Source organism: Haliaeetus albicilla, chromosome 15 (genome assembly GCF_947461875.1).
Source record: "Haliaeetus albicilla chromosome 15, bHalAlb1.1, whole genome shotgun sequence".
In the NCBI taxonomy this organism is placed as follows: domain Eukaryota; kingdom Metazoa; phylum Chordata; class Aves; order Accipitriformes; family Accipitridae; genus Haliaeetus; species Haliaeetus albicilla.
Window position 1 is genome coordinate 30,520,408 of NC_091497.1, and position 14,098 is coordinate 30,534,505.

The 14,098-nt window shown below is 35.7% G+C and overlaps 1 protein-coding gene across 3 annotated transcripts in view; it reads right to left on the reverse strand.

Moving 5' to 3' along the window:
- The window catches only part of VWA8 (von Willebrand factor A domain containing 8), a 191,631-nt gene that overhangs the window by 129,834 nt on the left and 47,699 nt on the right, over positions 1 to 14,098 (reverse strand). For all 3 annotated transcript variants that reach the window (XM_069802635.1, XM_069802636.1, XM_069802637.1), the window contains exons 10-14: positions 10,545 to 10,676; positions 9,077 to 9,211; positions 8,919 to 8,996; positions 2,572 to 2,732; positions 1,289 to 1,402 (exon numbers count right to left, since the gene is read on the reverse strand). In XM_069802635.1, coding sequence (XP_069658736.1) covers positions 1,289 to 1,402; positions 2,572 to 2,732; positions 8,919 to 8,996; positions 9,077 to 9,211; positions 10,545 to 10,676 — 620 coding nt within the window. The remainder of the gene's footprint in view (positions 1 to 1,288; positions 1,403 to 2,571; positions 2,733 to 8,918; positions 8,997 to 9,076; positions 9,212 to 10,544; positions 10,677 to 14,098) is intronic.

The following is a 14,098-nucleotide window of genomic DNA, read 5'->3' on the forward strand; positions in this document are numbered from 1 at the left end:
CATGCCTACAAAAAAAAAATCACAGAATCATAGAATGGTTTGGGTTGGAAAGGACCTTAAAGATCACCTAGTTCCAGCCCCCCTGCCATGGGCAGGGACACCTTCCACCAGACCAGGTTGCTCCAAGCCCCATCCAACCTGGCCTTGAACACTGCCAGGGATGGGGCACCCACAGCCTCTCTGGGCAACTTGTTCCAGTGTCTCACCACAGCGAAGAACTTCTTCCTTACATCTAATCTAAATCTACCCTCTTGTAGAGGGTATGGAAGACTTAAAATGAAGTTTGTTTTGTTTTGTTGTTGGGTTTTTTTCCTAAAAACCCCACAGTATTTTGGATCAAAAGGGAAGCAGAAATAACAAAACAACCAGGCAGTAAAGGAAAAACAGCTTTTCTAAAGGGTGGACTACAAAGGGGGTCAAAGAAAAAGATCATATTCAGCGAGACAACTGAGAGAAACGGGGTGGCACGTTGTGAATGCATCCCTACTATAACCAATAAGGTCTCTTCAAAGTTTGGGCACATGCACACCCTGCAGTGTAAATACAAGCACAGACATCTGACATAAAACTTCAACTGTTTTTTCAGAGGTTAGAGCCATTTAAGAATCACAGTATGTTTAGCTCCTTATATATTACTGAATATTAGATTGCATTTGTTTTGATGTACACTCAACGATATCCCTCCCATTAACTAAAATTGGTCAGCAGTGTCTGACTATGCATCAAGTACAGTCTCAGAGGACTAGAAAACGTTTCTATCTGTGGAATGTTTCTAGCAGACAAGTGGAAGTGAAGAAACAAAAAGAATAAGCATAATGGGTCCCAACCCATCCTTAGGATTTCCTGCCCCATATTAGCTGTAAATTAAATACCAGCTTTCTAGCTAATGAGGCGAAAGAAAGTAACAAGTTGTATTTAACTTTAATTTAGCTTTATTTTCCAACACTCTTAATAAAATGTTCCAAAATAAAAAATTATATACCTTTATAGCTATGTTTTTATGTACTTATAATTTCTCTTCAATTTCTAACTCCTTTTGTCAAAGGATATTGAATGTTTTACTTTTAGTTCAAGCACTCTAAACAGGATATAATTTTCCCATGCCACAAAAAGTAAAAAAAGCTCATGAGGAAACTGACGTTTAAAATACGTTTCTCTTAGTGATTAGAAGGTATCAATTTAATAGGGAAGCATTTTGCATGATTTTGGGGGGGGGGGGGGGGCGGAGATTAAGCTCTTTGCAGGATGAAATGCTGTTTGCAATCTACAGTTGTAGCTGACACTTTACCTTTCCTGGAGTTTCTCATCAGAGAGCTGTAATTCTTCTTTTAAGTTTTGGTATCTATCTTCCCTTAACAATCTGGTGCCGTCATAGAGAGTGAGTTCTCTGTCATGTATTAGTCTGTTTGAAAATAAAGAACAAGCTTTATCTAGCCTTTGATTACTTTTTAAAATACTTATATCGAATAACACTTTTATTTAAAAGCTACCTCAGTCAACATGGGTCACAGTAAAACAAAAAAGATGCGTCCAGGTGTGGAGGTAAAATAATATGCATAAGTAAACAATTTCAGCTCATAGTCAGTTAGTCAACTTACTTTAAATAGAAATGGTAAGAAAATGAAAAAGAAAAAATTCTGTCTTAACAGTAGGGTGTGCATAAATGGCATGGAACAGCCATTTTGTTATACTTGTACCAAGTAATATACTTCTATTTTGTTTCTTAAAGCAGTATATTTCGGTTGGCTTCAATGATTAACATACATACAGACCCAGCCTTTTCTTTTATGCAGAAGTTGATTAGATACAACACATGCATATGTCAGAAGAAAAATCAGAAGGCAAAGCTAAATTGATTAAAAAGGGAAAAAACAGGCAAGCATAATTCTCTCTTCTGCCCTTCTGCTTATATATATAATAAAAGAAGGCACAAAATGTTTTTGCTACCATCTGCTTTTAAAGCCAGTGATGTCCTTTAAGTTTGCAAAAGACAGTACACAATGCAGGCACATGAAATAGCAGAAAAATTTGACCTGACAGTAGAGATTATTATTAACATAGTATCTCCTATTACTACTTCTGTTCTGCTAAGTTTAATTTAGTTTTTATTGAAGTATGAAATAATGTTTAGAAAGAGTTCTTTGCAATTAATATAAAGTATGCTTTTACATATAATGTAACAATTGCATTTTATTTAGGAGAATGCATTCAAGGTATTTTAATTATTTTCTGACATCTTGCATTTCAAAACATTGTGCAAATATTACTGATTTCTAGATTTCATATGTTTAGAGTAAAATCTAGCTCATTCTTCAATTCAGACTTACATTCTTTATTTACAAAGAGCTGAAATTTCCTATGTTATTACAGACTTACAAAGAATTCCTTCTGCTTTTAAGTATGTAAAGACTGAACATTACATATTCTATGAAACATCAATGCTCGGTTTGATCTTTACAGTATTCTTGAAGTTACAAAGTCATATTCACCAGAAGGAACTTAATTTCTCAGTATGCATGCACTCAATAAACAGATCACGTGCACCCAACTTATCCGTGCTCACAGCCTAACCTTTGAAGTACAGCTAGAGTGCCAGGGTTAATTCGATGAATGCCATCAAGAATAACAAGCCTTCCTTCCAGGGCAGCAGTAACAAGTGGCGATGGTCTCCAAGCAGTGTCTCCATTAGGAAGAGTATACCTTTGCTGTAGCAAATCTCTAGCTGTCATATCCTGTAAGTATCAATTCATCAGAAGAAGATATTTATGCTCTATTTCCTTCAACTACAGGTGCATGCTTTCTCCTTAAAAAACTGCATTCTGTTTTCCCTGAGAACATACCCAAAGAAGATTAGCAGGAAATCTTCCATTACTTTTCCAAAGAGTATTAGAAACACACACGAATCTATACACACTATGTTAAACAGTCTCTGGAAGTTCTAGACTTGCCAATATCACCCCTTTGAAACCAGAACAAAAGCCTTTCTTCCCCTCTTAAACATAATGCAAGCATATGACAACTTGTACACAGCTTTGTGTACAGAAGGGGGCAGCAATTTACACCTGGAAAGAGTCACTTATTTCATATAGAAGTCACCTGAAAGAGCAAAGATTTCATCATTAATCTTGAACACAAACCAGCATGACATTCCACCTCTCAGCAGGAAAATGCAGTGAAAACACCGAAGAATAAAGGACAGAGTAAGAAAGAAGCCAGTAGCACACAAAATATCAAAAGTACATAGCATATCACAAAATAATGCTTAAGGGATAAATCAAAACCAAAGGCATCATCTAGCATATCCTCCAGCACACATATTTTAGATGTTCCATTGTAACAGGTAAGCACTAGAGCAACAAAGACGCAACAGCCATTTTGTGACCTGGAAGATGAAATTCCTTCCTGAGGCTGCGCTGTGAACACAACTTAACCTAAAATCAGATGAGAAAAATGTTTTCTATTGTAGCTGTAGCTTTTGCATATGTCCTTTTCACAACTATAAACCCTTTGAACTTTAAAGAATAAAAATAGAACACATTACGTCATATGGCCTGAATCATTTCCTCTTTCTACATTTCCTTAAAAGCCTTAAAATAACAGGACAAAGTCTGGTTCCTTCAGTGATTCCACATTTGTATAATTTAAAGTCCCACATTCAAATTCACAAAACCAGACCATGTTTATATTGTTGTATTTCTGGCTTTTACTGCTGTGTTTGCTCTTTTCTATTTTATTAATGAATTAGACTAAAACCAGAACGTGAAACATTTTTATCAAAGACAGAAAAATATAAGTGTTTTTAGGACTTGCATCAGAAGTGTGCATTCAGTGGCTAGTAAACCCTCTATAACTGAATATGTAACTAACGCACCTGGCAATTCACCTCTAGAGGAATGAAACATACAGTATGAATTGACTGGGAGCCTTCTATGCTATATAGAATATCCATCTGTAATTCCAACAACCACTTGAGAACCATGCATTAATCTTCTGAAGATGAACTCAGAAGTGTATTTTGGTGCAAAATATTTCCCGAAATATAAAATGAATGTTTCTATCGTAATTTAAATGGTTGAATGAGATTCAATTTAGTGATGCATTAAAAAGAAGTATCATTTGCTAACACCTGCTCAGTTTCTGCAAGGGATTTGTTTTATGGCTAAGTACCTGCCCAGTGATTTATTGTTTCTATTTATTTACTCCAAACCAATTTTTAATATATGATATTAAAAATAAAACATTATGAGATAGAGTGTTATAATACTCTAACACTAAAAATCCTTTCCTTTGGCGGGAAGGTAATAGAAGTATATGAATTAATTTTTTTTCCCCTTATTTTGGGCAAAGCAATGGCACATTATATTGCCTTGTGAAATAAAATGCTTATTTTAATTTGTAGCAGTCATTGTAACTTACGTGTTTTACATTGTGTTATTTTCTAAAATACCTTGTATACAGGAAAAAAGAAGTTTAGGAGAGGAAACAAGAAGGGTAACTTCAGTTTCACTCCCTTCAGCAACTACAGCAATAGAAGCCTCCAGCCTAGCCATTTTTCATGGCTCGCAGTGCTAATCATATTCTTGGCAATTATGAGGTGAAAAATCTATGTTTCCTGCTTTTCATGCCAGTTTGGACTCATATTTTGTTAGTATTTCTCAAATAAAAAATTGGAAGGAATTTGTAAAGAAAAATTATGAGGTCATGCAAAAAAAAAAAAAGAAAAAAAAGAAATCCTAGAAACAAGAACATCACAGTACACAAACACTAGTGATATGCTTAAAAGACTCTTTTTGCTGGGGAAGAAAAGGAGCAAGTTGCTGGAAAACTGTTATAATATCACTTTGAATATAACTTTTTTCCCCCCCTGAAACTCTGGGGGGAGAAAATGTTTTCTTTTAAACAACTTAAACCAAAAGTTCCTTAGCTACAGTCCACAAGGAACTAGCTGGCTGCTGCTTCTCATTTGCTGTCACTTAATGGCATTAAGAGAACTTAAAAACAAACCTTTCCTAATCAGGATGAGTTTCCTTTGTCAGCAATTTGCCTACATGGAATTGCATATAATGAGAAATCCATATAATGATGTCAGATATCACAAATGAGACAGGAATTGTTCTCTGAGCCAACTGTTAGTATAAGAGATGGTCTATGCGCTCAAAAGGTTTGGGAAGTCTTGGTTTAGGTAAATTTGATTTTCATCTCACAACATAAAACCTTTTAGAGGTTTTTTTCAGTGAAATCAATATAAAGAGCTATGCCTTTTCACACTATTCAAGCCCTTAAATCAACTTCAGATGGAACGAATGATGAAGTAAATACTAAAACTAAAAGTAAACATTATATATATATAAAAAAAAAAAAGCTAAGAATTCATTTCTTCACAGAGCCTGAAGAAAAACAGTACTATTGCTTCAGACCAAGATATATTGCTTCAGACCCCACTACTTATTTTTGTGCCTGCAGAAATTATTGGAAAATAAAAATGAACCATAGGACAAATAGAAGCCTCCTTAATTTTAGAAATGGATTTAGGACAATATGGTGTGTCTCTCAAAAAAATCAAAAAGACACTTTGTTCTGTCATTAAATTATCCTATTGCTTTGCTATGCAAAGTCCCTTATAAATTATTACATATTTTAAGAAAAACAAATGGCATTCTTAAAATTTATTGGAAGATGTATAGTGCAGCTACATTCAATCATTTATTTTTTTTGAATACACTGCTTCCTGTAAAAACTTTTGAGATTATGTAAGACATTGTACATAGGAAATGTCTCTACACATAGATATACATCAGGATCTTACATAGACTTGTCTACACAGGAATTTATAGTGAACAACGAGCTCACAAACAGTCATTTATGTGCCTTAGCGATACTGTTTGATATCACCAAAAAGCCTCTCTATAAAAACCCTCTGCCCTTTGAACTTGATCAAACCCTGGTGAAACCAAAGGAAAGGTTCACTTCAGTGGGAAATACTTCAAACCCTTGGCTTAGATTTTATTTCTGTAGGAATTACAGATCCCTCTGAAAGAAAGATGTTTACTGAATAACTAATTTTACTGTCATCTCTTCTCATGTGTCTCCAAAAAGGAAGTCTTCTGCTCTATTCAGCGAAGCCATACTAATTAAAGGTAGGATGCTGAAAAACAGTGGTCACATTTTTAACCAAATAATTGTCTAATTTTTCTGGTGAGTACCCAATATTGTATTGTGTGCAACAAAACAAGGGTTAGGGTGTGCCTGTCCTTGAGCAGGTTTGTCAAGTTGCAAAAGTTAGTTTCCTGGGATGATTTAAAAATATGTTTACAGTGACAAGCGCAGAGAGAAGTACGCAGGCTAGCTGGACACACTCCATTCCAGCTCAGAAACTACACACCTACGTTACTATACCACTGTACAGAAGTTAATAGGCGCTGCTGGGAATCCAGGTATATTACTTGAACATAACATTGCACTGATGAGGTGATGCAGCTTTGGAACCCAAATCTGCTCACACCTGGCCACGTTAAAGCCTAAGGAAAGGGCACAAGTCATCCATCTGACTCCATCTACGCAGACACAGTTTCAGAGTCTGCGCCTTTATCAGCTGAAGCCATATAGGGGGAAGGAAAAGCAGCGGGATCCTGTCTGGGGAGGTTCTCAACAGTGCAGGAAAACATAAAATGGACTGTTGTTCTTTTTTCATCATCAGTAATATTTTTCTTTTCTATTTTCTCTCACTTTTTGCCTGTTTCAACCCTTCAACCTCACCACCCATTTCTGTCAGTGTCTCTCCCCACATGCCACTGTACTTCCAAATCCAAATCAGCTGCCACTGCCATTTCTTCCTTTGGAAGTCTCTGTGCTGCCTGGGAAAAAATTAAAGAAGCAAAGGGATGGAAGAAAGAGACCAATATATTGCATTAGATCTGATGCTAATGTTCCCCTGCAGCATTGCCAATTATCACTTATAACTGTAAATCCTGTGATATTTGGTATATTTTGACTCACAAGGTCATGGGAGACTCCTGACTTCATATTTTATTTGAGAGTGTTTTCATTCCTCAAGGTTATGGAGAAAACCTTACATGTGTGATGTCTACTGTGAAAAGCCAGCAAATTGATTAATTATACATTTAATCTTGTAATTTTTCCATTTATGTCATGAGGTTAGAATATATCAAGATCTAAGACTGACAATTCTTTCCAAACACATACTGAATGACCACTGGCTATGGGAGATCACTGTTAAGCATGACACAGCTTAGGGTTTGCAAAAAACCGCTAGCACTGTGAGAAAGCCTGAAGCAGTTTCCAGATGAAATCAAAGAGAAAAACCCTAATGTGCAGCAGCACCACTATACCATGTTTACCATACTCCAAGACAACTACAGGTCCAAAACCTTCATTTCTCTTATTATTCTGCATGTCTAACCCTTCTGGAACCATTACTACCACTTCTATGATAATCTTTTTAAATACAAACTTTATATTTTACTCAGTAAAAACATTCACTCTCTCCTTACTTTTTCAGTTACTGTAAATTTCTTCTTCCAACTCATGAAAAATGCAGCTACAACAAGCTCCTAGCCACCACGTTCAAAGCCCAGGGACACACTTACAACTTCTCCAGTTCTTCCTTCTTGTCGTTGTAGCCCATGATTGACATTTTACGGCATCTAAGTCAACTGCCTGTGCATGTCTCAAACAGTGTTAATGCACACTTCACCCCAAATTTATCTTTAAAGTCACATCGGTACTAAGACATAACATAAATATATGACGTAAAATTAGGCTAAGGGCAGAAGAAGATTACTATCTGTTTGTTATAGCACCTATGAATAACAAAGTTAATATTCATTGAATGTAATATGTATATATTAGATTTAAACACCAGCCCTCATTTTAGATTTCTAGGATGCAACATTTTTGAACATGGAATGTTATCTTCTATCTCTACTACAACGCAGTCCCACCACAACTGGAGTAATCAAACTAAACAGAAATGTAAAAAAAGAAAAGGCACAGAATTTATAATATTGATTAAAATTCCACGTGTTAGGCATCAGAAAACATAAGCACATAAGAGGGTATTAGGTGATCTTGACAAAGGAAACATCAAAAAACCCAGAAGAAAGACTATGGAATATGAGAAATAACTTTAAAAAAATTCCCCAGAAACATAAAACACAATATATATTCTCTGTACAATAAATAAACTGTCTTCTATAATAATAAAAAAGTAGCGTTGATAATGGAGACTTCCGTTATAAGATTAAACAGCATATGGGAAAAAAAAAGAAAAAAGAAAAAGAACAACAAAAGGTCTTCCGGAGGTATTCAACATGCATGAATTACCAGTGGTCACCACTCTGACCTAAAGGCAGGAAACATACTTCAAAAGGGAAAAAAAATCCGAAAGGGAGAAGACACAAAAGACAAAGTTTTCTTTATGACACTCAGTCATGCCATATCACAGAATGAGTTGTCAATTCTCTGCGGCTAGGAGAAAGACCACCGTGTTAAATGACTCTCCTGACATTTTATTTAGATTACCTCTTTCACATTCACAATGAAGTCAATAAAATCGAAGGAAAGCAGTATCAGGGCTAGTATATCTGTAATAACATTGTACTACCTATATTGCTGCACAGTACCCTCTCTGTTCAGGCCTGCAATAAGAAGACATTTTAGATGAGCATTCTAACAGAGAGAGTAAAAAATGCTCTATAATCATCAGAAAACTTTGCTGTCTTTGAAATCTTTGCTAGCCTTTGTTTCTTTTAACCCATATCGGTGATTATACAGCTGTATATGAACACAGCTGCAGCTTCCAAAATCACTGAGAGAGAGAGAGAATATACACAAAGAATCGACATCTGTGTATTTCAGATCACATTTAAAGCATGATCATCAGCAGATAGTTTACTTACCTGGTACAGCATGATAGGTTCTATGCTGTATCCCAGTATATCAGCAAACTCCTTAGCAATAACTGTTTTGCCACAGCCCTAAAAAGTTAAAAAATATGAACTAGATTACACTCTAAGGAACATGGGCAAGGAGGGAGAAAAGAAATTTAAATTCTTACTTTTCCTCCAATTAAGCACATATCTTTAACCATATGGGATTGCATCATTTCTGCCAACAGTTGATTATGGCTGGAAGTCCTTATGAAAGTATCTGATCGAGGATGCTTTTTTAACAGCCCAGTCCCAGCTGGAACCTATAAGGGGGGGGGGAAAAAAGCTAAATAAGCTATATGTGATAACTCTAGGCTTTGTGTGGACTGGGTTATGCTTTGCCAAAACTACTGTAATATTTTGCTGATGATTGTCAGCCATCAAACTTAAATCTTTCACTTAAAAACATTCGATCATATAATTTCTAATAGACAACCTCCTTTACACCTCCTTCGCCCACTCTTCATGAAAGAGTAACAAAATGTGAACCAATTCAATTACAGCACTGGGGTCTGCAAAGAACTTGAGGCTGTTCGTGCTAGAGACAAGATATCAAAATCACCAATATTTATTGCTCATCAGAAAAACATGGAAGAGAAAGAGCAATTTGTATTACGAAGATCTGAAGGAGCTACTTTGACCAGAACTTCAGAGAGTTTTAATCGTTTCCCATGTTAAGGCACTAGCTCTATTTCCACTTCCCGTTCTAGTCTGGGAACTGTTTCATCTGCAAACTCCTTATGCTCTCCTGTTCCCAAAGAGACATTCTGCAGACCTATTTTCAGAAGGTATCACCTACATATCAAATGAAAGCAAAAATCTTCCCTTCAGAAAAGAGCTGAATCAAGTCCCTACAGACTTACCTTTTTCTGACAAATTCCCATTTGCTGCTGTTCCCCTTTTCACTTTGTCATGGTACAAACTCTGAGCACACTCTTCATCAATGTTAATATGATCTCTGACTCCCACTAATTCACCTCCTTTACAGAGTCTTTAGACTCTTCAAATTCAAGATTAACTTCAAATTCTCAGACCAGCATCTGCTTCCTGACTAAGACCTTATTTCACCACCTAGCAGGTCATAAACTTCATTGGAAGAAACTCAAACTAATCATATTTGATGTGATTACTTTTGTTCCATTTTCCCAACATCCTGTGTCAGAACATTACGAAGCACTCATTAGATTTTATTTGAAGTGCAGACAAAGACAGACGATTGTTTTTATCAAAAGAAAAAGGGAAAATAGCACCAAGAGCATCATAAGTACACTCTGTTACTCTAATCCAATAAAAAAAAAATGAAATTTAGAGGCTTTTCTTTCATCCATTCTTTAGCTTTTTTTTTAACACAAGAAACTTAAATGAATCACATGTTGGAAAGTATGAGTTTACCTAAAGATAATATCTTGTGTATCCATAATCTAATATTCCAGTATCTAGATGATTTTCTAATAAATATCATGTGTTACTCTACTAAAAAATATTCAGTGCAAATAAGTTTTAGTATCAAATGTAAGTGCCAAATTCTTGTTGAGATGTAAACAAGTTAATGATATCTAAAAACATATATAGCTTGATGAATATATAAATTCATACCTGGAATGTCACTTCTTTTTCACCAATCTGGACAGTTACATCAGCCTTGAAGGGTTTGTTTCCATGTACATTCTCTACTTTTGTAATCCTTCTGGGAACCAAGTGGCTTTCTGAATCTTGAAGCTCAAAACGCTGTAGAATTAGGGGATGGAGGAAATTAATTATTAAATACAGCTTTCCAGCTTTTAAAACTGTTCCTTCTGAAAACAAGGCCAGAAGTATATTCAAGATTGTTTGTGAAATCCTAAATCCATTTACTTCACTTCAAATTTTACTTCAAATACCTGTGTTTACTTTCTTGATGGCCTATATATTTTACATTTAAAACCAAAGCAAAAAGATTGTATACCATCTACTTATTCTGACTGTAGTGACAGATGTAAACTGAAAATGTCATATGGTGACTTTGCCAGGTCCTAGCCTGACAGACCAAAATAGTAAGAGAAACAGATGATAGCCTTTAGCATGTGTAATAATAGATCACCTATCTCTGCAGGTCATTTTAACCAATTGCAGATTTAAACATCTGGCTACCAATAAAAATAACCATCAAACAGTATGTTTACTTAGCTCCGAAGCCTTATCAAACAATGAAAATTGAGGACAACCTATACAAATTAAGCCTTCAGCATGTTCTGGGTATATCAAGGACAAAAACCAGGACATTTGGTTTTCCAACCCTCTCTTCAGCATTATATTCTCTATTTTATGCTGTATATAGAAAACATGAAAACCATTTTAAAAATCCTTTAAAAAGTCTGTTTTGTTGGGGAAGGGGAAGTCATATGGGGCGGGGTTATGCACAAAAAAACCACTATCTGAAATTACTGAACTCATAGATCCATTTTATTCAACAGAGTGAAAGCTGAGTAAACAAGGGAAAAAGGAGTATTATCCAACTCCTTAGAATTCTTAGAAAAAAAGATTTTTTTTAAACAGAAGTCACTAATATAAAATAATTCTTGAAAAGCATTTAGTTTTATTACTACTAGGATTCACAGCACTGCCTATTAAAGTTCAGAAAGAAAGCTGAGATGCATTCATACAAACACTTTGGCTCTTCATCACTTTGTAAATTCCCATTCTGGAACAAAAGCCTACAAAAATTTCATTTTTAACCATAAATGTGCTTAGTAAAGGGCTGCACCAAATTATATTCTTATTGTAACAGCTGAGTCTACTTCAGATACCATTAAACGTTTAAACAACAACAGAGGACAGGAATGCCTACTGAGTAGTATCTCAAACCATGATTCTACGAAATGCTCCAACTATGATTCTGTGAAATGAACTACAGATGTTCTCACTCTTACGTTCACTAGTAAATTGTAATATTCTTACGAAGTTAATGGTATTTTGGATAGGGCCAAAGCTGCTCATACACAAAATTGCAAACTGCTTGTACACTAAAATCCCTTAATCAAATACCAACAAAAGAAAATAACTGTGAGCAAGCAAGATTATCTGCACCAGCAGCCTCTGTATCAAGCAAGGAGGATTTGGAGACAGCAGCAGCAAACCTTGTAAACAAAGATCTTGTGAGTCTAAAATTTCTAAGCCGTTTTTTGGTTTGGGTTTTTGGGGTTTTTGTTTTGGTTTCTTCGTTTTTTTTTTTTCCTGCAAATATTGTTGAGGGTCTGCAGCTAGCCTTTTAGACCCTCAGTTAGGACAGTGAAAGAGGACCGTCTATCTGTGTGCAGATACTGAATTTATACAACTTGAATTCATCTAACTGAATTTATACAATTTGAATTCATCACATGTAAGCATGGAGATGCCGCTGAACTGGATAATGTAGTAATTAAACAAGGTACCACACTTATACCTGGACAGGAGCAGCAAACAAAAGTGTTTGTGGCTTTCAGAGCAAGACTCATCTCTTTGACGCAGTTCTTCATTTAGAATTATGATAGCTAGATATGGAATCAGAGAGTGGCATGAAATGGATGTACAATACATTAAACATACTTCTGCCTAAGCCAGAAGCAACTTCCTCTATATAAAGTCCAAGTTGATAGCTGCAAAGGAAAAAAAGTCTTGAAAGGACAACCGATTGAGCACATTCAGTATCAGAAAGTTTGGGAGATACTTGGAGAGCCAGAAGTGGGCAGCTTCATTGCCTCAGACTTAAGAGGAAAGAACAAAGAAAAGACTAGCCCCCAAAACCAAGGGAAGTGGTTTGGCAGTCCGTAATCATCAGGCCACATTCTGCATGCCTAGAAACATGAGAGAAAAGGCAAACTGTAAAAATGAGAAAAAAGGAAGAAGAGGAATTCTGACCACTTGGAAGTAACTAATGATAAGTAATGTCTCAGCACGGAAACTGCTCAAAGGAACACAGAGCTTAAATGAGACATATTTGCAGATAACTGCTATGCTGAACCCACAAGACAGCTAAGCTATCCAAAGGAGGTATCGAAAGGCAACCAATCTTTCTTGAAGATTCTCTGCATGGCAAGGAAAGAGAATTTTTCAAGGGAACAAGAGCACTGAACTGTTTCACAAGAAGCAAAATATGAACTGCAAGTGCAAGATGGGATAGATCGGTTAAGTCTGAAGGACAGATTCCACTACAGTGGTATGTACTGGCACTAAGACCATTCATTAATGCAAAACCCCAAAGATTATAGATTACTTTGGGGGGAATAAAAGAGAAACAAATCCTTCCTTAGACCAAAATTTGCAACAGAGATATCTTAGAAGTGTACAGAACTGTCTAGACAAGAAGAAGATTCCAGTTTTCTGAACTATTAGCCCACTCTCTATGAGAGAGTGTCTATGTAGTCCAAAGACTCCCTGCTGTGAGGCAGGGAAAGTTTTCAAGGAGGAGGTCAGGTAAGATTAAAGGGGGTGTGCAAATAATACAAAAATGAATCAAGGGAACAAATAAGCTTTTATTTGATATAAGATCAAGACAGTAAACACAGAATTAATCAAGGCATGAAAAAAAATCAAAGAAAAATTCTAGAAGGGTCTTAGAGTGAAGTTAAACACTTGGATAGCAGGCTAAAAGGGACTTGCTCATTTATTAAGACAAATGTGATCTACATATTTTTTCTAAAATCTGATGGGAAGATTCTCTTGATTAGAAGGTAAAAAAAACCCCAACCAAACAACACTGGGCGTTTCCAACACTGGGAAAAAAAGGCATGGAAAAGGCATGTGAGAATTAAAAAAGCAAACCCAAAATCTCTGATGAATCTGAAGTAAAATACTAAAAGCTTATGGAACAATGAAGAAATAAGTATAGAACAGCTCGAGTCTCTTATGAGCCACCAAACTCAGCCTAAATGAAGATGACCAGTTTTATAAATGCCTACCAATAGTATACAGGAAAGAAAACTTCAATACTGTGGGAGACATCCTATGTGCTTAAGCTTATTGTTTGGGAATGTTTACCTGGAGGCTGTTTCCCTTGAAATCAGTGATTTCTCTATATCTAAATCTTCTAGAGAAAAAGCCTAAATAAATTTTTACTTAATTTTTGCAATCATATTTCAAATGTTCATCTGTCAGTCAAAATAATTTGTCATGCCAATATTTCATGCAAGTAC